This window comes from Desarmillaria tabescens, assembly GCF_030435595.1.
Source record: "Desarmillaria tabescens strain CCBAS 213 chromosome Unknown EV420scaffold_4, whole genome shotgun sequence".
Taxonomy (NCBI): domain Eukaryota; kingdom Fungi; phylum Basidiomycota; class Agaricomycetes; order Agaricales; family Physalacriaceae; genus Desarmillaria; species Desarmillaria tabescens.
The window spans coordinates 1236015-1258379 of NW_026848303.1; the positions used below are offsets into that span (position 1 = coordinate 1236015).

General features: G+C 48.8%; 9 protein-coding genes across 9 annotated transcripts; 6 read left to right on the forward strand and 3 right to left on the reverse strand.

Moving 5' to 3' along the window:
- Positions 1-518: 518 nt before the first annotated feature.
- Positions 519-2165, forward strand: EV420DRAFT_1510609 (uncharacterized protein). The gene is made up of 7 exons (XM_060471515.1): positions 519-711; positions 761-835; positions 889-929; positions 983-1130; positions 1181-1575; positions 1636-1764; positions 1816-2165. Exons 1-7 carry the CDS (start codon positions 568-570, stop codon positions 2009-2011), a joined length of 1128 nt encoding a protein of 375 aa, XP_060337040.1. The 5' UTR covers positions 519-567; the 3' UTR covers positions 2012-2165.
- A 375-nt stretch (positions 2166-2540) lies between these two features.
- Positions 2541-7414, forward strand: EV420DRAFT_1710182 (uncharacterized protein; the record flags this gene model as incomplete). The annotated part of the gene is made up of 15 exons (XM_060479608.1): positions 2541-3832; positions 3881-3973; positions 4028-4197; positions 4250-4351; positions 4402-4503; positions 4558-5063; positions 5117-5225; positions 5274-5362; positions 5416-5566; positions 5622-6146; positions 6198-6321; positions 6380-6602; positions 6651-6836; positions 6891-7286; positions 7343-7414. Coding segments are annotated over 15 exons (4140 nt in total), but the record flags the coding sequence as incomplete, so codon positions are not given.
- Positions 7415-7556: 142 nt separating this feature from the next.
- EV420DRAFT_816688 (uncharacterized protein) lies at positions 7557-9424 on the forward strand. The gene is made up of 4 exons (XM_060483578.1): positions 7557-7860; positions 7910-8046; positions 8105-8178; positions 8238-9424. The coding sequence occupies exons 1-4, from the start codon at positions 7692-7694 to the stop codon at positions 9286-9288; spliced, it is 1431 nt and encodes a 476-aa protein (XP_060337042.1). The 5' UTR covers positions 7557-7691; the 3' UTR covers positions 9289-9424.
- A 31-nt stretch (positions 9425-9455) lies between these two features.
- EV420DRAFT_816754 (uncharacterized protein) lies at positions 9456-11249 on the forward strand. The gene is made up of 4 exons (XM_060483579.1): positions 9456-9658; positions 9706-9842; positions 9893-9966; positions 10019-11249. Exons 1-4 carry the CDS (start codon positions 9493-9495, stop codon positions 11031-11033), a joined length of 1392 nt encoding a protein of 463 aa, XP_060337043.1. The 5' UTR covers positions 9456-9492; the 3' UTR covers positions 11034-11249.
- A 293-nt stretch (positions 11250-11542) lies between these two features.
- Positions 11543-13893, forward strand: EV420DRAFT_1617524 (uncharacterized protein; the record flags this gene model as incomplete). The annotated part of the gene is made up of 10 exons (XM_060475249.1): positions 11543-12200; positions 12257-12740; positions 12818-12849; positions 12900-12993; positions 13099-13247; positions 13280-13312; positions 13335-13355; positions 13382-13432; positions 13482-13693; positions 13747-13893. 10 exons carry the CDS (start codon positions 11543-11545, stop codon positions 13891-13893), a joined length of 1881 nt encoding a protein of 626 aa, XP_060337044.1.
- Positions 13894-14230: 337 nt separating this feature from the next.
- Positions 14231-15493, reverse strand: EV420DRAFT_1636808 (uncharacterized protein; the record flags this gene model as incomplete). Its single annotated transcript, XM_060476636.1, has 3 exons — positions 14231-14409; positions 14465-14921; positions 14981-15493. 3 exons carry the CDS (start codon positions 15491-15493, stop codon positions 14231-14233), a joined length of 1149 nt encoding a protein of 382 aa, XP_060337045.1.
- A 1871-nt stretch (positions 15494-17364) lies between these two features.
- On the forward strand, positions 17365-17872 carry EV420DRAFT_1510619 (uncharacterized protein). The gene is made up of 2 exons (XM_060471516.1): positions 17365-17486; positions 17537-17872. The coding sequence occupies exons 1-2, from the start codon at positions 17376-17378 to the stop codon at positions 17600-17602; spliced, it is 177 nt and encodes a 58-aa protein (XP_060337046.1). The 5' UTR covers positions 17365-17375; the 3' UTR covers positions 17603-17872.
- Positions 17722-18460, reverse strand: EV420DRAFT_1759430 (Mss4-like protein). The gene is made up of 2 exons (XM_060480586.1): positions 18154-18460; positions 17722-18100 (listed from the first exon to the last, which is right to left on the reverse strand). Exons 1-2 carry the CDS (start codon positions 18269-18271, stop codon positions 17751-17753), a joined length of 468 nt encoding a protein of 155 aa, XP_060337047.1. The 5' UTR covers positions 18272-18460; the 3' UTR covers positions 17722-17750.
- Positions 18461-19074: 614 nt separating this feature from the next.
- EV420DRAFT_1510623 (growth factor receptor domain-containing protein) lies at positions 19075-22364 on the reverse strand. The gene is made up of 6 exons (XM_060471517.1): positions 22135-22364; positions 22016-22084; positions 21187-21966; positions 20796-21134; positions 20572-20745; positions 19075-20519 (listed from the first exon to the last, which is right to left on the reverse strand). The coding sequence occupies exons 1-6, from the start codon at positions 22181-22183 to the stop codon at positions 19303-19305; spliced, it is 2628 nt and encodes an 875-aa protein (XP_060337048.1). The 5' UTR covers positions 22184-22364; the 3' UTR covers positions 19075-19302.
- Between the last annotated feature and the right edge of the window lies 1 nt (position 22365).

Sequence of the window (22365 nt, forward strand, 5' to 3'; positions counted from 1 at the left end):
AAACCTTAGGTTTACCATCTGCCGAAACTTTGTCCTGAACGGAGGCTTTCGTCACTAGTTCAGGGAATTCCTGAATCTTTGCTTTCAGAACTCGATTACGGCAGCCTGGATTCAAATCCGATATCTTACATTCCGGGGATGATTCAAAGCCTTCTTGAACCTTTAGTATGGCTACCAGTATCAGTAAGTCCTGTTTTTCACATGAAATCTTAGGTATAGGCAAGTAAATCAGACTCTCTCAAATTTCTGCATTCCCGGAGTGATCTGGCCCCTTGGCTGCGTAATTTCGACAATTACAAAGCACTTGCCTGACCAATCCATTTGACCCACAAAGGGATCCGTCCAGAAGGCTGGTTAGGATATATTTTTACCTTGATGTACCAAATGCTGGGTATTTTGGTGCTAATTGCGCCACGGAAACTGTTGGCAGAAGACTTCTAGCTGTACTTGGAAAACAAATAGGTCATCGGACAGTTGGTGGGTCGGCCGTTTATAGCATTTGACATCGACTGCCATCGTGAGTAATGCAAGCGCTATTCTGACGGATAAAAGGAGTCCACTGATCTAATGATGTTCCCTACCCTCCCTTCTGCTCTTATCAAGACCATCTCTGCTCTTCGTGCTACCCAAATCTACCGGCATTTCTCTGCGACATATTCGAGTAATATGGCCGGTCTACCCTCTACCGTTCAGGCTGTTAGCATTCAGAAGGTGCGGGTCTATTTGATTGGTGTAGAGCTGGTCTGACCGTCGCCTCTAGACTGGTGACTTTGATGTTATCGAAAAGGCAACGCTGCCATTTCCTAAGCATGTTCCCGGTAACCTCGTCGTAAAGGTATGAACATAGAGTACTATGATCGTGGTCATCAGTGAATAGTTTCAACCAAGGTGGACTATTTCGGCGTCAACTTTATTGATACATACTTCCGGTGAGCACCCTTGCACCTGAGAATTGTTTCCGATCTGATCACGGCGCCAACAGGAAGGGATTGTATCCCCTCAAAGAATTTCCCGCCGTCTTGGGAATGGAAGCGGCAGGAACTGTTGTCGCGCTTCCCACCGATGAGAAAGTATTGAACGATCCGGATTTCAAGAAGAGGAATTACACGATTGGAAGCAAGGTCATCGCCGTAAGTATCTATGTTTATCTGCCTAATGTATGAGCTCATCCCGCAAGCAGAACAACATGGGTGTCCATCAAACCTACATTTCTATTCCTTGGTTAAAAGCACCCCCCGTTCCCGCATCCGTTGACACCAAGATAGCGGCGGCAGCTGGCCTTCAGGCTCTTACCGCACTGTCCTTTTTCACTGAAGCATATAATGTCAAGCAAGGAGACGTTATTCTGATTCACACTGTAGCAGGTGGTCTCGGTCTTCTAATGGCCCAGCTTGGAAAGTACCGGGGCGCTACGGTCATCGGAACGACCTCGACCAAAGAGAAAGCAGAGATAGCAAAGGCGAACGGTGCCGACCATGTCATTCTATATACCTCCGAAAACACCGCGGAAAGAGTTTTGGAACTCACTAATGGAGAGGGTGTGCACGCTGTCTTTGACGGCGTCGGAAAGGATACGTATGTCTATTTTTGTGTCACTATATCAGATATCGTAACTGATCATGCCGTACCTGTCAGATTCGAAGATAACTTCAAGCTGTTGAGACGAAAGGGTACTTTTGTCAGCCTTGGAAATGCTTCAGGGCCTATTGCTCCGTTCTCTCCTCTCAAGTTAGTTGAGAAGAACCTCAAATTCCTCCGGCCTTCGTAAGTTGTTGTTATTGGTACCTTGAAAATCAATACTAAATGACATGACAGGATGCCCAATTACTTGGTCACCCCGGAAGAGTCGAACTACTATGTCACTGAAGTGTTCGACCTCATTTCGAAGGGCATTCTGAAGATCAACATCTACAAGGTGTACCCCTTCACGGCTGAGGCTGTTCAGCAAGCACAGAAGGATCTAACGGGAGGAAAGACCACTGGAAAGCTGGTGATCGATGCACGAGCGTAGTAAAATTAAGAACATGTGGACAGTAGCACTACCACTGCAATGTAAATCCTAGTTTTGATTGTACTGCCTTATGAGACGCGGTGATTTCCACGGTACCTTTAAGATAGCTATTCATTTTCCGGGATCCGTCCGTTTCTACCTCTGTTTCTTCGAGCAGTACTGGTTAAGAATTCTGAAAGTCCATTATTTCTGCTGATTAACGCGCACCTTTACGCGCTTTACGGTTACTACCGTCGGTACGCGCTGTAATGACGCACTGCCCACGATGCTTACCTAATACCTTCAGTACTGCGTCAACAAGCCACTGTCGCCGTTTCCATCTCCACCACCTCAAAGGACACAATCCTTTGAGGGCTTCATCTTCGTTCTGGTCGTCACCCTCGAGGCTTCTCTTTCTCCGTTGTGTGCTCAGTGGCGTTTGCTGACATCTGCCGACATCAGTTTGCATAAGATTGAGAACATCACCAGTTCGTGTAGCAAACGACATCTATCTGTATGTTTTTTCTGATATTTTCTAGGCGCAATAATGAATAATAAAGATGTACAGAAGCCACGAAGACCACTTCCAATGCCCGGTTCGCCTCCTGCTCAGCGGCCCAATACCCCAGTTCCAACAAGTTCGCCGATACCGCCTGCCAGGTTCTACGGCTCCAATCCGCCACCATTGCCCCATAGACTCCGCGGCGTAGGGTCGAATCGCACCTCATTTCAAACCATTGAAGAGCCTCCAACCTATTCGGCCACCTCTGGTCCTAGCGCACCGGAATATCGCGAGCCAGAGTCACGTCTAGTGACCGAAGACATCATGATTGACGATGGCCACCCTACCGTTACGCAAAGGGCCTCTCCGACCTGGTCTGGTTCGGCATGGGATCCAGCACTGACAGACCCTGAGGGCTTCAAGTCGTGGGAAGGCACCTGGGGCAATAGTGACGCTGCCTGGCAAAACAACATGTTGGCTACGGGCGATAGAACTAGCTCGTCGGTGCCAGTTGGGAACAGAGATGATGTAGAAGAGTTGTGTTGGTGGGACAGAGAGGCTAAGAAGCGGCCTGGTCGAGGATTTCTTCCGCCAGTATTGGAGACTTATCTGCACAACACTGAACATTCCCTACTTTCCGTTGCTGCATCCGCGCCGGATATCACTCCTAATATCCCTCCTCCCGCTGAACGGGATCCTGCGCAGGCATCTTCGTCATCTCAGCGGTCAGCCCCTCAGAGGTCCTCTCACATGCCGCCTACGGAAGAAGAAGTTCGAAGAGCCATCCCCCATCCTAATGCATACTTCTGTCCAAAGGACAACGGCTGGATGCTGCTCAGTTGGAAGTCATCGTCTGTACCTCCGCCTTTGTCGCGTAGTGGCCGAAAAGAGCACACGCTTCCTGACCAAAGTTTCAGACAAAAGAATTCCAACTGCCTTTCCCCAGACGATAACATCTTTGGTGCCGCCAATAAGACTCACCACTTCCATCGATATCAAAATGCGGTTGATTCTAGTCAGCTCACACCTGCCTACCGTGGGTTGGATGGAATAGACGGGCTGAAGCAAAAACGGCGTGCCGGGACGATCATACAAGGAGAGCTCCAACTAGCGAAGATGCAAGATGATGAGAAGATGGACCAGGATTTGGACGAGACCGGCATCCCCCTCGATCTCTATGTCTGTTGCCAATGCTCCTTTTACTGCGTTGCTTCCAAGATCATACCCGCGGTAATATCACGAACCTTGTGGTACCATTTCATCGACGACAGATGGTCGAATCCTCTTCTAGGGAAAACAAAAGAACACAGTGTCGCTACCGCAGTAGAGACAACTCTCATGTAGGCTCTCTTTTTGTCCGCTTGACAGTGCTAAACTGTTGATTGAAGAGCTCTAGAGAACAAGCTATGGAGATTGGATAATCGTAGTTTGCGCGCCAGTGGCTCAAGTTTCCGAACGAAAATCGGAAATAACGACAACGTGTTAGTCTTTGCACAGTATTTGAGAAAGAGTACTGATCGACAGTCCCCCCCCAGGAAACAAATCTTTGAGTCCCTTGGGTTCGCGTGGGATGAACAACCAAATGATGTGTTTCTTCAATCGCCTTCCCTGGATTCTTCTCCTAGAGGACGATTGGCTCGCGCTAAGCTACTGCGAGGTTGGGTCGAGATTGGGGCTTGGTTGGCTGATTTCAAACGCGTCCATCGTGGGTGCATTCATGTCTATAGCGTTGGGGTTCATCTCACTTTCTATCACAGCGAATGCTTTCAAGGAATACACTCCGATCAATCCCCTATCGGTGAAGGTTAATAGTGCCAGAGAGATGTATCAAAATGCCATCGGTTCTCATCCTGATCAAAGTAAGAGCAAATCTATTTCCCGTGTCGCTATATCTCAATGTCGGCAATAGTACCCCGTAACGAGTTGCCCGAAACTATCCAGATGACCCTGAATAGTTTGCCTAGCACGTTTTGGCCCGACTTGGGGCTAACACGAACGACGGCCTCCACCGGTGAGCTTTTCTTACATCAGGGGCCCGCGCAGAGTTGACGCCGCATCCTCTTAGAGCTAATCGAGTTTGCGTACTTGGCGCAATGCCGTTGTGACCCAATTCATACTCTGCAATATTTCACGCATTTGTCCGATGCTGTCAGCGAAATGCAGAACTTCCAACTTTGCCCGCAACCACTCGAGGAACTGCTTGCCGTTGAACGGTCTCGTGGAAGGATCACTCAAAGGGACATAGACGACAGTGTGGAAGTTCTCGGTTTCGGCTCCGAGAACATTTTGCGGGTGGAATACTCTGAAAATGATATTGATGATCAGTTCATCGAGAATGCCTGGAAGGCGCGCGTTAAGGAGTCATTCCGAATGCCGACTGGGGGCAGCGATTTTCAAAGAGAGGCCACCGATGCTCTGAAAGTTCTTGCCGAAGCGAGAGGGAGCGTGTATCTTCGGGGGTGTTGGGAGGCTTCGAAAGACAGTCTGATGACTCCTGATCGCGCCTATCTGACTCTGGAGATCCCTCAGGACGTGGATGATTCGATGTTGATCACTGTCTTCAATATGCGGGTAAGCGCCCTAACCCCCTCGGCTGTATATCGGGAATTGAACATTATCCGCAGCTCGAAGAGCAGCCTTCGCAGCTGGACAAGATGCGTGAAGCGCTGTTGGTTATCGCCGAGTCTCGAGATAGCGAGCGGCTGCGCAAGTTCATGGAGTTGGGATCTGATCGTAAGTTGTTTGTTTACTTGCGAGCATCATATATTTAGTGAGATCTAGCCGGCGAGATTACGGCGCCTACTCGTCCTGACTGGCCAAGGGGTCTCAATCAGCTAGGCAACACATGCTATCTGAACTCATTATTGCAGGTATATCACCTCTTCCATCAGTAGTTGTCTGTGTTCACGAACTTGCTCTCTAGTATTTCTATACTATTAAGGATCTTAGAGATGCAGTCTCAGCAGGGAAGAAGGGACTGGATGATGATGAAAAACTAAGCGACGACGACCTGAAACGACATAGGGTTGGTGGACGCTTGGTGACGCGTCGTGAAATCGTGAGGTCAAAGAAATGTGAGTTGCTTCCCACACACTTGTATCACTGTTTTCTTGTTGACGAAGCCTGCAGTTGTCAGTCAATTAGCCGACCTATTCTGGAATATGGAGTATGCCGACAACCCAGCTGTGACTCCTACCATCGAGTTAGCCAAACTTGCTCTGGTGACGTCCAGGGATGAGGAGGAGGATGAAGTAGATAAAGGTGGGACGGATTCTTCCAATGATACAGATGCCACCTTGGTCGATGATGGACCTGTTCGGTATCCTACTGAACCCCCATCGTCGCCCAAGTCTCCCTCACGCTCTCCCGGCTCCATTTTAGGAAAGCGCGCCCGCGATATTCCTCGACAGCCCAGCGAAATGGAAGTTGATACCCCATCATACTCCCCAAAAGAGGGCCACTCCTCAGAGCCTTCGCCTAGATCGTCCGATGATGATAGTCCTCCACCTTTGATACCCCTGAATTATCCAGAAGCTTCAACGTCAGGTTCCAAAGATGAGGATGTTGAGATGCAAGCTGTCTCTAGTTCAAACAATCCTCCTCCGCTTCCTCCTCGGAAACCGATCGACTCACCCAGTTCCGAGATGATGTTCGGTAAATATGTGTATCCCTTTTTTATTGTTATGTTTCTCATCAGCTCTGTAGGAAAACAGCATGACGTCGCGGAGTGTATGGACAACTGCATGTTCCAGATTGAAACTGCTTTGTTGAAGTTTGATTCCATGATCGGGTCCCAGAGCGACGAAGACAAGACTAGTGTCGTCAAACGGTAAGTAGATTGTTCTTTCCCTTTGTATCATTAACTGAATTCTGACCCTTCCTACAAGGTTGTTTTATGGCAAAATTCGTCAGAATGTTGTTACAGTTGATCAAACGCACGAGAAAGAGGATTTGTTCTCGCATCTCCCTGTCAACGTCGCAGACGAGGGCTTTGACATCTACGATGGTCTTGGCCGGTACTTTTACGATGTTGTTGATTACAAGAGTCAGAAAGTCCCGATGCAGCTGTCTCTTGTATCGCTACCACCACTGCTTCACATCCAGCTCCAGGTAGGTCTGGAGCCATCATGCGATTCTCGTTTTTGACCATTCAATTAGAGGGTTCAATTCGACCGAGAATTGTGTCAGTCCTGGAAGTCTCAAGCTTATGTGAAGTTTGGAGAAACCTTGTACATGGACCGATTCATGGACGACGTGAATCCGCAGAAAAAGGCTCAGTCACGTATTATAGAAGATGAGCTCAACATCTGTCGAGAGCGTCTACGAATATTACTTCAAGGCAAAGTCAGTTGAATGATTTGACATCTGCTCGCCATGCTGACTTGTGATTCCTATCAGAATGGTGCCTTTGCTACTGCTATGGACAACACCCGTGATTTCCTTTCCAAGCAGGATAGTGTCTCTCTTCCAGACGTCGATGATGAGATGATCACAATGCTTAATGAAGAGGAAGCCCACCTGAAAGCCGAAATCGATGGCCTTCAGGCGCGCATCCAGATCCTTAAAGCGGATCTCGAGGCGATTTGGCAGGATGAAACTGAGGTGGCATACGAGCTTACGTCGGTGTTCATCCACCGGGGGTCGACGCCGACCTTTGGGCATTATTTCTTCTATTCACGACATCTTCCTGATAGTCCGGATGAGTGGTTCAGATACAACGATTCGGACGTGTCGGTTATACCTAAGGAAGAAGTTTTGGCGGACACGACTGGCTCCACCGCTAATCCTTACCTGGTACGTCTATAATTCTCTTGGTAGGTCGATGTGAAGTTGATTCGTTTTCATGTTAGCTGGTTTATACCCGAAAGGGCAGCGAGGTGGTTGATACCGTCAAGCGATTTGACCCTTCGAGCTTGATTGAAGAGTAGTACTAACCCATTGGATATCTGATACGAATCTCACGGCATGCAATTGTATCATATGGCCATCACAACACATTTTTTTCTCTGGTCTCAACTTAAAATGCGTGGTTCGAACTCAATCGTCTTATCGATGTAATCAGCACTCTGCGACTGTATATTACAACGGTAAACTCAAGGTTCTTTTATGTAAAGTTCGCCGTCTTCGCCGTGTATATATAGGCGGTTTTGGTCAGTTTTCCTCTTTCATTTACGCCCTCCTTTAGAGGCTACTAAAACTATGGCTGCACAACATATGCATCCCAGGGACTTTCTCAGCTATGATACCCTCTGTATCCTGAATGCGGGTCATGTTTGCTGGTACTGTCTGCGCTCCTTCGTGGACATGGCCACTGGCAAAAAAAGATTCGAACAGAATCGCTGTTCGGGTTGCAAGCGTGCTTGGTATTGTGAGCTCAGGTTTCTCTTATCTTGTCTGTAATACTTACAGAGTTTCAGGTAGTACAGAGTGTCAGAACGAAGATTGGCAAATCGGGCACAAAATTCTTTGTATGGCTTTCAGAGAAGCGAACAAAAGAGACAGGATGATGGGACACGATGCGTCGGCCACGCGGGAAAAGCAAATCTTATATCGGGTGAGCGATGTTCATTATTCTGAAAGGGGATCTGTTGATCGTATGTATATCACAACAGGATATATGTGCAAACGCGTTCTCAAAACCCAGTGATAAATGTGAATACGGCACATTTCCTCTCGGATTCATATTGTGAGCACCTCGTTTTATCTTTGGAAAAACAACTAGACTCACTGGTTTCATGATTGTCGATGCAGCAACGAGATAAAATGCACTGTCTGCTTACGCACACCGTTTCAGAGTGCGACGTACCACAACATGACCCCATGTCCGACGTGCAAATTAGCTTGGTGGTGTTCACCGGAGTGTGCTGAAGGATTTTACCAGTTCCACACCCCGCGACGTTGTGCTCATATGCACGACGTTGGTGCCGTCGAGCATGTCACAACTGCCTATGCCCTTGCTCGTCAGAGTAGACGTCAATTTACGCTCCGAACCGAGCAACCCCGGAGTTCCCATCTCTCTTTGTCGAGCCTCCGTGGGTGGGCGGAATATGGACACCTATTCCCGGATTTCGACCGCCTCGTACATGAGAGTGCAAAGCAATTCCGGCATGCTCATCCTGATGCAGAGAAGGCCATCGCTATCATGGCTAAAGAAGAGGCTAGTGTGACTCTCACCATCCTGGCTGCGCTGGAAGATACTATTCCGGACTTGGCCCAGAAGAAGCGACTGTGTGTTCACGTAGTGGGTGCGGCGCACAGGGAGCTGTCCTGTACGAGGTTGATGGAGGAGTTCTTGCATTTCCTCCCCGACCTGCAAGATATCGTAGTGGTATACGCTGGTCCATCCGTCGAGCCACCTGCACCTGGACGAGGCCAATCAAACCTAGCTTGCGCCGAGTGCCAGTACCGTGGCCGATCGCGTACCTCTGTGTCCCGCGTCGGTCCATATGCTGACGCTGACGAATCGCACCCACCAGACCTGATCGCCGTCCTCAACTCTGGGTTCACGGAGATGCAAACGGCAGGCTGGCAGTCTTCGTTGGAGGTGATCCTGGACAGCGGTAGACCGGCGGTGTTCACTGCGGAGTCGCGGATAGAGGCTGAATGGGAGGAGAAGGCGCTGAGGGACATGGGTGCACGTGTGATCCAGGATGTGGAGTTGAATAAGTGGCGAGGGCTGAGTCCCACGTGTCCGAGGGAGAGGTCTATTGTCGAGGGTATCGTGTATACTTATTCTAGTCAGTACCGCCTGATTGTTCAAGGTCGTGTGGGGCAGGACGGTGTTTCGTTAACCTGAAAATTGACAACGGTTTCTTGTTGAAATCTACTTCTCTCGCGATATCCAACCTAGAGACGACAAAGGACGCTGAGGATCAAAGCCCCTAAGCCGAAATAGCTGTACATTTTGTCAGGGTCGATGATCTAAATATGGCACGACGCTTCCTTTGTCGCGTTAGTTATATAATTCTAAAAGGTTCTTTCTATCCCAAAAGGTGTATCCATGGACGCAGCCGTATCTCCCAGATCATTCCTCAGTCACATCTCTCCCTCTATACTAATTGCAGGGCATATTTGTTGGTATTGTCTGCGTCCTTTTACAGACTTGTCTACTGGTCAATCCAGGTTGAATCGAGCTACCTGCTCTGGTTGCAAGCGTGCTTGGTATTGTGAGTAAATACCTCTTGTTTTGTTGTCGTTACTTACGGCGCATCAGGTAGCAAAGAGTGTCAGAAGAATGATTGGAGAATAGAACATAAAGCTCTTTGCAAAGCTTTCCAAGGTGCGAACAAGAGGGATCGTACTATGGGACATGACGCGTCAGCGACCCGAAAGGAGCGCATGTTCTGCAGGGTGAGTGGTTGCGACACCTTTAACTCGATCCTATAGTCATGATTGGTTAGGACATTTGTTCAAACGCCTTTTCGATTCCCACTATTAATGATGAATATGGGACGTTTCCTCTTGCATACATATCGTGAGCGATTTTTTCATTTTTTTCTATGTATTGCATTCACCATCGATTACAGTCAGGAGATAAAATGCGCTGTCTGCTTACGGACCCCATTTCACAGCGAGGTTTACTTCAACATGAACTCCTGTCCGACGTGTAAACTGGCTTGGTGGTGTTCGCCAGAGTGCGGCGAGCAATTCTCCGTATACCACACCCCGAAACTTTGCGCTCACATGAGCGACGTCGAAGCCGTCGAGCACCTCACCATCGCCTACGCTCTCGCTCGTCGTACCAGCAGACAATTCATGCAACGAAGCCACGTCCCCAGGAGTTCGTACCTCCCTCTTTCGGAGCTTCGCGGCTGGGCAGAATATGGCCGTTTGTTCCCTGATTTTGAGTATTCCGTGCATATGAACGCTAGGGAGTTCCAGCACGTTCATCCTAGTGCTGAGAAGGCCATTGCTTTGATGGCTAAGGAAGCGGCTAGCGTGACGCTCACTATTCTCGCTGCACTTGAGGACACTGTACCGGACTTGTCTCGTCGTACGCGTCTTTGTATCCATATAGCCGGTGCGGCGCATAGGGAGCTGACCTGTTCGGGCCTGATGGAAGAACTGCTGCATTTCCTCCCCTGCTTGGAGCATGTTACAGTGGTCTATACCGGTCCAGAGATCACACTCCCCCCAAGTCCCCAAAATCTGGCTTGCGTCAAATGTCAGAACCGTGGCTGGTCGCGTACCTCTGTATTCCACGAAGGGTCTTATGCAGATTTTGACGATGAAGCGCATCCTCCGGATCTCATCGCGGTTCTTAATTCGGGGTTTACGGAGATGGAAACGGGGGGCTGGCAGGCTTCGTTGCGGGTGATCTTGGATAGTGGGAAACCAGCGCTGTTCACTGCGTACTCGCAGATGGAAGCGGAATGGGAGGAGAAGACGATGAAGGATACGGGAGCGCGCGTCGTTAGGAGTACGGAGCTGAATAAGTGGCAGGGGCTCAGTCCAACTGTTCCAAAGGAAAGGTCAACGCTTGACAGTATTGTGTTTACTTACTCTAACCAGTTTCGCTTCATTATTCAAGGACGGGTCTAAATGAATAATACCTTGCTGTGATTCTCGACGATACAGATTTAAGCACTACTGACGGTGAAGCGATAATTACTGGAATAAATATTGAAGACGGCATTGAAAATTGGCAATGGTTTCTTGTTGTAATCTACATCTGTCATGATATCCAACTGGAGACGATGAAGGACGCCGTGGATAAAAGTAAATCGAGAATTCCGGAACAGATCTTTAGGAATTCTGTAAATCTCTGTAAATTCGCAACAACATTTCGTGCCTTGATTTAATTTTTGGAGAACGATTATGTCATGATTGGCGTTTGTCAGAGCACCGTGACCTCCTTAGCAATGACGCTACCCCTTCCTTCTCTACCTCCACCACAGACAACCCCAACGCAGAAAATACCTTATGCTTGATAACTGACGCTAAACTCAAAGGGTACCCCGCTAGGTAATAGCAACCGTCACCATACGAGCCCCGTGACACAATCTTATTCATTTCAGCTCTGTATGCAGCTGAGGTCGCTATTACACACCATGACTTCAAAGATTCCACTTTCGTCATTCTCTATACCACCACCTACGCAACTACTGAACCACAACTTGACGGCAGATCTCAAGACACCCTCTCCAATTGCTTTTCGTAAAGTCCTCGCCGAATCACCCAGTATCCAGCGCCGGGCCAGGCTAGTTGACAGTCAAGCCCACTTTTCCTACGTCTCTCCGTTTCCTCTGTCATTTCCGTATGAGATTGAACCGGATCCATCGGATACCATCACCGACAAGGCTGCTGTCGTTGAAAAATGGCTCTCCCGTAGAGAAGCTATTCAGGAGGTTCCGTTACAGAGCAATACAGCTTTAAAGAAGTATATCCCCGGGAATAGGGAGCAGACTAGAACGCTTATTGGCCTCTCGGAGACGGGTATAAGAGACTGTGTTCCACAACTAGACGTCGGAGACGCGTTTAATCTTCTAGGGAGACCTGCCTTGGCGGTCAGCCAGGAGAATGATTTACAGTCCGAGACGTCTCCTGCGTCTGACTCGGACGTATCAGCAAGAAAGAATCTTGTAGATATTTTAGGTGGACATGCTGTTCTTATGTCGGATGATTTTGCTCCTTGGTCACTTCGCTATAGTGGACACCAATTTGGCACTTGGGCCGGTCAGCTGGGTGACGGACGTGCGGTGACTATTTGTACGTTTCTCCGCTGCCCTCCCACTTTGCACAAACTAACAATACTTGCTCAACAGTGGTAGCCCAGCACCCTGACGACCCATCGCTCATGTACGAGCTCCAATTAAAGGGTGCCGGACGCACTCCGTATTCCCGTAGCGCAGATGGTCTTGCTGTCGTGCGTTCATCCATTCGCGAGTTCCTCTGCTCCGAGGCAATGCAAGCACTTTCCATTCCTACGTCGCGATCCCTCGCGCTTATTTCTCTTCCCGATGTGCCGGTCTATCGGGAACGAAAGGAATCTGCATGTATCTTAACACGCATGGCTCCTTCATTCCTTCGCATTGGATCATTCGAGGCGCTGAACGGTCCACAGAATATCATGTTTTTTGGCGGAGGACAGCAACCGCCGAATTATGAAGCATTGAGGATTCTTGGAGAGTGGGTTAGTAAGAGTGTCTTGAGGCTTGAGTTGGAAGATGGAGAAGCTTGGGGGAAGAAGTTGGTTCTTGATGTGGCTGAACGCAATGCGAAGATGGTAGCCTCATGGCAAGCTTATGGGTTATGCATGGGGTTATCAATACGGACAAGTATGCTGTCGCTGTTTTCCAGTTCAGGTGTGACTAACTCTGTTCTAGTGTTTCGGTCTTGGGGTTGTCTATCGACTATGGTAATGTTCTTCTCAGAGATGAAGTTCTCTTTTTTCTGATTTCACGTCAGGTCCTTATGCTTTCATGGACATCTTTGACCCATTCCACATCTGCAACCATACGGATAGCGAAGGTCGTTATTCCTACAAAGTGAGTTCCCTTCTGTACATCTATTGAGCCGAGTCACTCATCTCGCATCGAAAAGAGCCAACCCGACATGATGTCAGTGTACCTATCTACCTCGTTTACACCTCTCTGATTACCCGTAGCATCTACGCTCTCCGTGCTCTCTTGAACGCGCTTGCACCACTAATTGGCGCTGAGCAGTCCTCAAGTCCTCCCAAGGCTGTCTCTCCAGGCTGGTCCGAAGTATCGAAAGATCAAATCGCTGCATGGAAAGAGCAGGGCATTAACGCCAGTGAAAGACGACCTAGGAGCGTATTACACAAGCTGTCATATCTGAAGAATATGTCCGGTTCATGCGTCGACGCCTAGGGCTCCGCAGGCAAGACTGAGTCCGACGAGAGTACGATTATTCGACCGCTGCTTCAGGATTATGGAGGACCAGGCTTCTTGACTTTCACGGGACGTTTAGGGCACTGAGTAGGGGCGCTGTGGTTGAGGAGCTGCTTGGTCCGAATAAGGATGATAGGTTCAGGAAGGACTGGGAAGGACTGGGTAGGGACGTATGAGGCTCGGGTTGAGAGTGAGAAGGATGAGTGGTCCAGTCGGGCAGAGAGGCTGGAAGAGATGAAAAAGGCAAACCCGAGGTTTGTTCTGAGGCAGTGGGTGTTGGAGGAGGTTATTGCAAAGGTGGAGAAGGACCCTGATATGGGAAAGAGAGTAATGGCGAAGGTTTTACAGGTGCGGTGGATATCAGATACTATTGGTTTCGTTTTATGTTAATTTGCTCCTAGATGGCATGCAGTCCGTTTGACCCCTGGGGCGCAGAAGACGACCCGCGACCAGATGAAGAGCTCAGTGCCGAAGAACGGGAAGAACGAAGATACTGTGGTCTAGGAGACAAGAGCATGCTCGGGTTCCAGTGCAGTTGTTCAAGTTAATTAGTAAAGGTACATGCTGTCTGTACAGCAGTTATTCATTTAACGTTACTCCACCATCCAACCATTCTGATCTAGCCTAAAACCAAAATTAAAAAAAAAAACAAAGTGAAGGGACGGATGAAGCAAACTAAATAGGACTAGTAAATATCCTCCATAAATAAATAAAAAGGCATCAGCTTCACGTAAATGTCAGTAAAACGCTACAGTAAACCTGCAGCCCTCAGATCCCTCGCTAGCCTGGCTTCTTCCAGCGCTTCTGCCGCAGGAATCACGATAACATGACCAGTTCTCATCCATATGGACCATCCGAGGATTGGGCTGGCGCATAGCATCACTGTCAGTCAAACGCCACCCCAAACACAGACTCCAGATTCCGACGAACAGCGATATCACGCTCGACTTCCTCACGAGTGGTGACTTGAGGGCGCTCAGGGGGGGTGGTAGTAGAACGGATAGAGGTTTCCCAGCGCTTAACGCGCCAGAAACCAACGGTGGATGATAGTACAAGGAACCAACCTGTTTTGCAGGTCTAAGTAGCTGGTTCATGAGGAATAAGACGAGGATCACTTACCAACGGTCATGAGTATAAAGGAAATCCAATCTCTCATCGACAGACCGGATATAACTTGGACATCATCAGGGTTTGTTACAGCCATCTTTGAGGCATCCGTATTATCGGGTGTCTCAACAGGAATAGGAGGCCACGTTATCGCATCATCCCCTCCCCCTCCTCCCGTCGCGTCGTCCGATTCCATCGAACGATAATAAAAGCCGTATTGAATGAGCGTAAGGCCCAAACCGACTCGCGACCCGAACTTTGCAGCATGGGACGTGTGCAGTAAATGCGTAAGAATGAACCCAATAATCTGGAAGAAGAACGAGATGAAAATGTTGACAAAGAACATCCAGACAGAGCCCGAAGGAAGGTCGTCGATGATCATATCAGAACCTGATTCGGGGCCCGCTGGTGCGTGAACGGTGGTTTCCCAGTAAGGTGGGACGGCATCAGCTTGGGCTTCATTGTACGACTTTTTGGGAAGAGAAGTCAACGAATGTGAGCGAGAAAAGAAACGAAAGGCAAACACACTGGTGGAGGTTCCTTTTGAATATCTTCAGGGACCATATGCACGTTTCCATCATGCGCCCGGACCACCCGCTGTCTCCCAGGCTTTGCCATCACATTTGCGAACACGCCATCATTCTCTGTGCCACCGCCTCTGACTGAAGGTGCTGCTGGTTGTGTAGGGACACGAACGTAGTGTGTAGGTAGCACGGCGCCCACCACCCTTCGAAAAAACGAAGGTTGTCGTGGCGCAGAACGGGTCTCTACTGGGGAAGCTGGTATCTGACCATTCGTATTGCCAAAATCGTTGGGTAGTGCAAAGGCCGACGGGCCCGGTGGTGAACCCGGGGGTGGGTAGTCGTAGTCTCTTTCAAAGTCGTAAGCACCGGGTACTACGACATTGCTCGAACTATTATTCAGGGGAGTCCGTTCCGAGTGACTGAACCCATCGTCCTCGTTTTCAGATTCGAAAGCATCTTCGAGCTCACGCTCAGCGTCAAGAGAGGGATTGGGGAGACGGGAATAGTGGGAAGGCATGGAACAATGGCCCAGGATGATGGTGGTAGATTGCCAAGGTGTCTTCCAGCGGACTTTGTATTTTCACCCCTCGATTACGTGGGAAACCATCTATCTTTCTACGATTGTCTTTATATTTGGGTTGAGGGGTACTACTAGTTGCCCATCTCTGGTTTTTTTGCATCGATGGCGTTACCGTTGCTACAGGTCCAGAGATATCAGCGCTCAGGGCACAGCCGTCAACTGCATCAAACGGCTGCTTCAAAGGGGAAACACGATGAGAAATTTGGGAATTTTGATACCGAGCATTAGTCCACGTGTTCAATCCGCTTGAATAGTAGGAATACCCTCCATTGGCCCTCAACCTACAAGATTTGGGCAGCCATATCATTATGCTCAGTTTGGATGTGCGATAGTGCAGGAACAGGGTCATCCGCGGCGGCGGCGTGAATTTGATTTATTCAAACGTTCCATCACCGAAAAACTTACACGATCAAGCAAGGCTAATTTTTTTCCATTCATCCTAGGGTAGCTGTTGAGAAACCAACTCAATTAATCGCGTTCACTGGTGTTGATGAGAACAGCATGTTCGTCACTGGTATGGATCCGGATCCATCTACTTCTAGTCCGGTCCTTGGATTAGCTGGAACGCTTTGGCCACATAACCAGAGCCGGCTCGAGATCATTCGGACGATATACTGGACTTCCACGCACTGATCTCGAACAGACCATCTTCGAGTCGAATGGCAGGCAGCCCGTAGCATCTTCTCTTGCTGATGGGCAGTTTTCATCTACCAGCGAAGCACATCATGATTCAATCGGGGGCCACGGTGAAGTCGCGTAGTGACTCCCATATCTTCGACGAGAATCAATAACCAGTCATGATCCGTATCTGATCTGCATTTCTTCCTACGCTGAGCACGGTTTCTTGTGATGAAACGATGATCACCTAAATGGGCAGTCAAGATGACTCTAGGTGCCGTGGCTGGAGTTCACCCTTCTTTCGCAGGCCTCATCGGTTCACTTTCCAGCCCGACAACCTGAACGGTGACAGCGTCCAATGTTACACTTCTACTCAGAGCATCCCATTTTCGTACAGCAACTGATACCCAACTGGCGGAACTAACGCTCGATCAATGAAACCGTGACGGAACTTGCTCGAGTAAGTAAACACGATACCATCATATCACGAGCTTTCTTTCGGATTACAACCTACACCATTTGTTCAACTCTACATCCTTGACAACGCTCCCCCCCGTCTCATTTAGCGCCTTCTCCCGCTCTGTTGATACCCCGTGAGTTAATTTCCGTGTAGGTGTTGTCTGTGGTAGAGGTAGAGATTGAAGGAAGGGGCAGCGCCATCGCTAAGGGGGTCACGGTGCTCTATTTAATGCCAATCATGTTCATGTTCTCCAAATTTAAACACATAAAATGTTGTTGCGAATTTACTGAGACTTACAAAAAAAGTCGTCGCATAAAAATCTGTTTTGGAAATTTCGAGGAAGAGCATTTGCGCTAGGCGAACTTGTCGGGGAAGATGCAATACCAGGTTCGTTGTTTGTTCTGACCTTTTAAGATACTATTGCGTCTTTGACAGAGTTTGAAATGATTCATTAGTAGCTCAACTATGAAAGGGAAAGTAGACAATGATATGATATCACGAAAGGTAGTATCAACTCGACGTGGGATACTGGCGGTTATTGTTGATGACTGATGAAGAGATCCACCAAGGATGGTCCTTCGACTCCCAGACGATAGTACCTGAATTTTTCTTGACGTAGCGCTGATCGGAATCGATCGAAAGATTCCAGTGGTACTAAGCACTGGCGGCGGTGATGTCCATATTCGGACATGGTTCGTGCGTCAAAGGCGCCAGTAAGTTCCGGCCGGCATGGACTTGGCCATGGACTCCCATGCAGCTTTAATTAGCGCTAATGTTCTGAGTTACCTCGATGGCAAACCTCTGAAGGAATACAAGGGAAGCTATGAGCTAATTTTGGTTACGAACGGAAAGGTGCGGTCATCCGAAATTCCCTTCGCGTCGGACACTTATCCCGGCTATAGAATGATGGTGCCACCTACTTTGTGTACTCTGGGGTATTGTCTTGGGAGATTGGGATGCGAGATTGATCAAGTCCAAGACCTTACTCGTACCCATGTTCCAGGCTGCTCAAGGATTGTAAAATGCAGATTATTTTTTCGGTGCCTGAACTATTGATCTACATAGATATCACATTACTGGAATCGTGGCGTAATGGTATTTCTTCGTTTTCTCGGATTACATGAGAAGTCTATTTGATAAACCTTCGTATCCATCCCATTTGCCCAAGTCATCAGCAATGTCAATCATCCTGGTCTCGTAGAAATTATGGGCAGTCGGTTTCAACAGCTCCCAGTTCTTTCTCTTCCCTGCATCATCTCTGTCCAGCTGAGCACCCCAAACGCTCCATTTATCTTTCTTTATGTTAAATGCGGCGACTGTGCAACCGCAGTTCGCACAACGATGACGCCTTTTCCAAGGTTTATCCAAGTTATCGGTAACTTCGAAGATGTGGACTTTGCTCTCTTCGAATCGCGTCCAGGAGAAGGCTGCGCTGGAGAAATGGATGGTGTGAATGAACGGTGCAGCTGTGTTGGAAGTTAATTAGCTATTGTTCGTGGCTCGTGGTCTCACAGCGTACCGTTACACCTCTGGCAAAGTGTGCAGTGACAAAAGGCGCTTAGAAGAGGTAGACCTCTGACTGTGTAGCGCAGCTGTCCGCAGTAACACCCGCCGCTGGTTTCAATATCTTCACTCATGGGAGTGCGATGATAAGCCTGAGGCTATCGCGTGAAAAGCACAATGCGCCAAATTCACGAAGTGATCACATTCCAGGTGCATGGGTATTGCATGCTCTAAAAAAAGGATTAGCACGAAAGGATAATTATAAGGGCGTAAATCCCCGCGATGCCCGGTCCTGACTTTGGTGGCTGATAAAATTAGACAACAGCAAACCCCGAGGAGCCCGCTGGTCCGTGCGCAGCCACCGCGGTATAAAAGGAAGGATCCGACATCCGAACACCTCATACTTACCTTGATGGCACAAGCCCTTTCACGTAACCGGGTTTGTGGGCTGTGGAGATCCTTCATAGCACGGCGACCCTGTCCCCAGAGGGTGTCTGCGGCTTGTATAGGCTCAGGCTTATGCACCGTCTAAATATTTTCCTGTCCCATTTTGGCCACTCTGGCTGGGTGGGCCTCCTTTTTCTTTGCTGTTTACGAACGAGGACTTCCATTTGGTGGTCTTTCGCGTTGCAGCAAACATTTTGGAGTGCAACTTTGTCTTGTAGATTGTAACTTTCAGCAGACTGTCGCTTGTTCAAATGTTCACAATTTGATGATGGTAACTAGTAATTTGGAGGATTGGAAAGATGTGAGACTCAAGTGGATGATAGGCAAGGTAACTGGCATAATCCAAGTATCACTGTTACACCTTTACTTGTAGGCATGTTCAGTATTGACTGGCATACCCTCAAATACAAATATGATTGGTAGTAATTTACAAGGTGCATGTCGGAGCCAAATTTCTCCCCTTGCACCGAACATCTTACGGTCTACACATTGACCAAGCCTGGGTTTTGATATTTCAGCACCGTATCACATCTACACCTAGTACTACTTGCTACAGAGATTCTACAGATAATAAGATGGTATAAGTATCAAACGTCATAACCAAATGAATGAGACGAGTTCGTGTGCGGATAAACATACAAGAGTAGAGTAGATAATTTACTGTCCCAGATGAAAGAGAAGCACAAGTATAAGGATAGTCTAATGCTGGATGTGTCGCTCATCTCCAGAAAGGATTTCGTGAACCCCCAGTATAATTCGGCTTCAGCCTATCATTCGGGGAATCTACACGAACGGCATGAGCATACGCCTGTGCGTCGGATCGCGCAGGCGGGGGTAGCAAATCACGATCACGAGAGTTCAGCGAGTTACTAAACGTGCTCGCTGAAAATCTCTCCATATGGTCCTTCTTCACAGGCTGCCGGACTTCTGGTGTTCGTCTCGGCATACCAGTGACTTGTGAGTATATTGAAGATCCAGAGAGCCGACTGGGGTTATCTGGCGTACGATGCCCGGCCCTCGACGGATTACGACTGCGCACGGTTGATGAAGGCGTCTTCCGAGAATGGTCGTACATAGGATCTGCGTAGGATCCGATTAGCTTGTTAATCTCGTCATGATGTCGTGCCTCTTCAGCGTCACGCAACTGAACAAGCTTGATCACGTCGCTATCTGGGTCAGAGCGCTGGGCTCGATGATTCGGCCAATGGCCAAACACCTTCTTGACTAGTCGCCACCGCCAGTTCGAGCTACGATCCAGTTTTTTCGCAGATGCGAATAAAGCAGTCTGTTTGGCTCGCCGCTTACGGGCCCGCTGGCGCCACCAACAGACTATGACTAGGAATATGAATGCACATCCCAATGCCATGAGCAGGATCTGCCACCATGTCAGCTTGTTCGTGGTGGTTCTCACGACTGTAGGATCTGAAACCCCCGTGATGGAAGGCACCGGACTGCCAGAACTACTAGTCGATGAAGCTACGAGCACAAGGTCTGACAGGCAGACCCCTAGTCCAGAAACGATACTTGTCGAGCTGGTACAGTTTGCATTCACGCAGGTACCGGATCTCAGGTATTGACCGGAGCTAGAACATGACAAGCATTCGTTTTCATTGGAGCCAGAGCATGTGGAGCAGGATGAATGACATGATATGCATGACGAAGAAGTGCTGTCGAAATACTGGGACTTGCTGCATGTAGGGAGACATCGCCCGTTATTGAGAACGGGACGGTTGGAAGGACAGGAGGAACATTGGTTGAACGATGATCCCGAACAAGTGGCGCAGTCGGGATGGCAGGTTAGGCAGGTGCCAGAGGATGAAAAGGTGCCAGACGGACACGAGCTAACGCAGCTGCCGTCGGAGGCGAGTTGGTTATTAGGGCAAGTCAGGCAAAAAGTCGACGATCCCGAACAGGTAGAACAGGATGAATCGCAACCTGTCAAAACGTTAACAAATTGAACTGTGGAGTAAAGAAATGATTGGCTCACTAGTACAGGTAACATTGTCCTTAGGAGACACAAAGGTGCCAGTAGGACAGCTGTCGATACACTGCCCGTTAGAAAGAAACGAGCCAGGAATGCAACCGGTGCATTTCAGCTCATCAACTGTAGAAGCAATGCTAAAGTTCTGGATTTCACATGAAGTACATTTGGCGCCACAGGCTATTGGTTTCATCAGCATTAGAGACCGAATTTGTAACAGATAAACTGACCATCACAAACATGCTTGTTGTTATCCGCAATAAGACCCGTGCCTTCGCAAACGCCGGTGGAGGAGGCAGAAACACAACTACCATTGAACGTGTAGGAACCAGAGGCACAAAGCGTACAATCGTTCGACGTAGCACCAGTACACGTCTGACAAGCAGACGAACATGCGGTACAATTCGTCCCGCTGCTGAAGCTGCCGTCGGGGCACACAGTGCCCGACGATGTCGTTGATTGAGGCGCGTCGCACTTGGTTTTATCATTCGCATCTTGGGTAAAGCCAGTTTTGCACGTAAGACAGACACCTGTTGAATCCGCACACGACGAACAACCCAACTCGCAGACTAGGCTCGGAGTCAGGACGTGAATGAACAACAAAAGACGATTAATACGCACGTTTGCAATCGCCTGTGGATGTAAGGAAGAATCCAGATGCACATTTTGCACACGCAGTCCCATTACTGGCCGTCGTGAAGCCTTCGGTACAGGTGCATACACCATTAGAACCGCATTCACCGTTGATACAGTTGCATGTCGACGGAGCATTAGCAACTTGCGTGACTAAACACCTCCCGGTCCCCGAAATCCCCTCATCACATTTCGTACAATTAGACGGACAAGCCTGGCAACTGGGACCAAAAAAGCCTGATGCGCAAGATTCACATGACTCCCCCGTAAACCCCGTTGGACAAGTACAGTTGCCCGCAGCAGAACACACTCCAGAACTCGAACAACTTGGAGAACATGCAGATGACTGAAGGTCGGCGAGGGCAAGGGAGCCAGAAAGCGGCAATTGCCCAAAGTCTGGCACGGAATCCCAGAATACTACACGGTGGTCCCCGACATTAATGGCTGCCCACACACTGGACGATAGTGAGAGTGACGCTGCGGACAAAGACGTCGTTGAGTTGGATGGAGGAGTTGACGGGAGAGCGGTGAACCCGGCGGAGCCGGAATAAAGGGATTCAGAGTAAATGGCCATTCCAGACGAGAGCGCCACGTTCAAAGGAAGATTAAGGGATTTAGAGGAGTTCTCAAAGCCCGGTGAAGGAGAAAGAGATGCGGATTTAGACGTGAGCAGATTGTGTAAAAGCTGTGGGTTCGTCGTCGCCGAATATTGGCCAGGAAGGAGTAGGAGACTTGTCGATTCTCCGTCAGCAGATAGTGTGACACCAACTAGGCGAGAGTTAGTGGCAGAAAAAATAGTAAAATGGTTGTGACGCACGGGTAGTGTTGGAAGTGCCCTGCAAACATTGCCCCGCAATACAAACTACAGAAGAGTTGGATGCCGCGACTGGAAAAAATTTTCAGATATCGAGCGGCCATGACGTACAACCTACTTACCCACAGACGCGACGGAAAAAATAAACAAAAAAATGGGAAGAGCCAACATGGCTTCAGCCAAAGGAAAGTGGTGGTGGATGCAGGAATAGAAGAAACGACGACGCGACGGATCCCAGAAAAGCGCAGGGCCCGGAGTCGGGCCTTGTTGTCTTGGTTCTGATGGTCATTGTTCTCCTTCTTGTCGCCGATGCGAACAATAACGTTGAAAGAGAATAAGGAATTTGAAAAGGA

Bases quoted from the DNA above. Each gene is read 5' to 3' on its own strand.
- EV420DRAFT_1510609 (XM_060471515.1), top strand. From the start codon at position 568: ATGATGTTCCCTACCCTCCCTTCTGCTCTTATCAAGACCATCTCTGCT. The intron at 1,576-1,635 runs GTATGTCTATTT...CGTACCTGTCAG, and splicing joins GACGGCGTCGGAAAGGATAC to ATTCGAAGATAACTTCAAGC. The intron at 1,765-1,815 runs GTAAGTTGTTGT...ATGACATGACAG, and splicing joins CTCAAATTCCTCCGGCCTTC to GATGCCCAATTACTTGGTCA.
- EV420DRAFT_1759430 (XM_060480586.1), bottom strand. From the start codon at position 18,271: ATGAGTGAAGATATTGAAACCAGCGGCGGGTGTTACTGCGGACAGCTG. The intron at 18,101-18,153 runs GTACGCTGTGAG...CTTCCAACACAG, and splicing joins ACTTTGCCAGAGGTGTAACG to CTGCACCGTTCATTCACACC.
- EV420DRAFT_1510619 (XM_060471516.1), top strand. From the start codon at position 17,376: ATGGACTCCCATGCAGCTTTAATTAGCGCTAATGTTCTGAGTTACCTC. The intron at 17,487-17,536 runs GTGCGGTCATCC...TCCCGGCTATAG, and splicing joins TTTTGGTTACGAACGGAAAG to AATGATGGTGCCACCTACTT.
- EV420DRAFT_816688 (XM_060483578.1), top strand. From the start codon at position 7,692: ATGGCTGCACAACATATGCATCCCAGGGACTTTCTCAGCTATGATACC. The intron at 7,861-7,909 runs GTGAGCTCAGGT...ACAGAGTTTCAG, and splicing joins TTGCAAGCGTGCTTGGTATT to GTAGTACAGAGTGTCAGAAC. The intron at 8,047-8,104 runs GTGAGCGATGTT...ATATCACAACAG, and splicing joins AAAAGCAAATCTTATATCGG to GATATATGTGCAAACGCGTT.
- EV420DRAFT_1510623 (XM_060471517.1), bottom strand. From the start codon at position 22,183: ATGTTGGCTCTTCCCATTTTTTTGTTTATTTTTTCCGTCGCGTCTGTG. The intron at 21,135-21,186 runs GTGCGTATTAAT...CTCCGAGCCTAG, and splicing joins ATCCACAGGCGATTGCAAAC to TCTGCGAGTTGGGTTGTTCG. The intron at 20,746-20,795 runs GTCAGTTTATCT...TGAAACCAATAG, and splicing joins CAACAAGCATGTTTGTGATG to CCTGTGGCGCCAAATGTACT.
- EV420DRAFT_816754 (XM_060483579.1), top strand. From the start codon at position 9,493: ATGGACGCAGCCGTATCTCCCAGATCATTCCTCAGTCACATCTCTCCC. The intron at 9,843-9,892 runs GTGAGTGGTTGC...ATGATTGGTTAG, and splicing joins AGGAGCGCATGTTCTGCAGG to GACATTTGTTCAAACGCCTT. The intron at 9,967-10,018 runs GTGAGCGATTTT...CATCGATTACAG, and splicing joins TTTCCTCTTGCATACATATC to TCAGGAGATAAAATGCGCTG.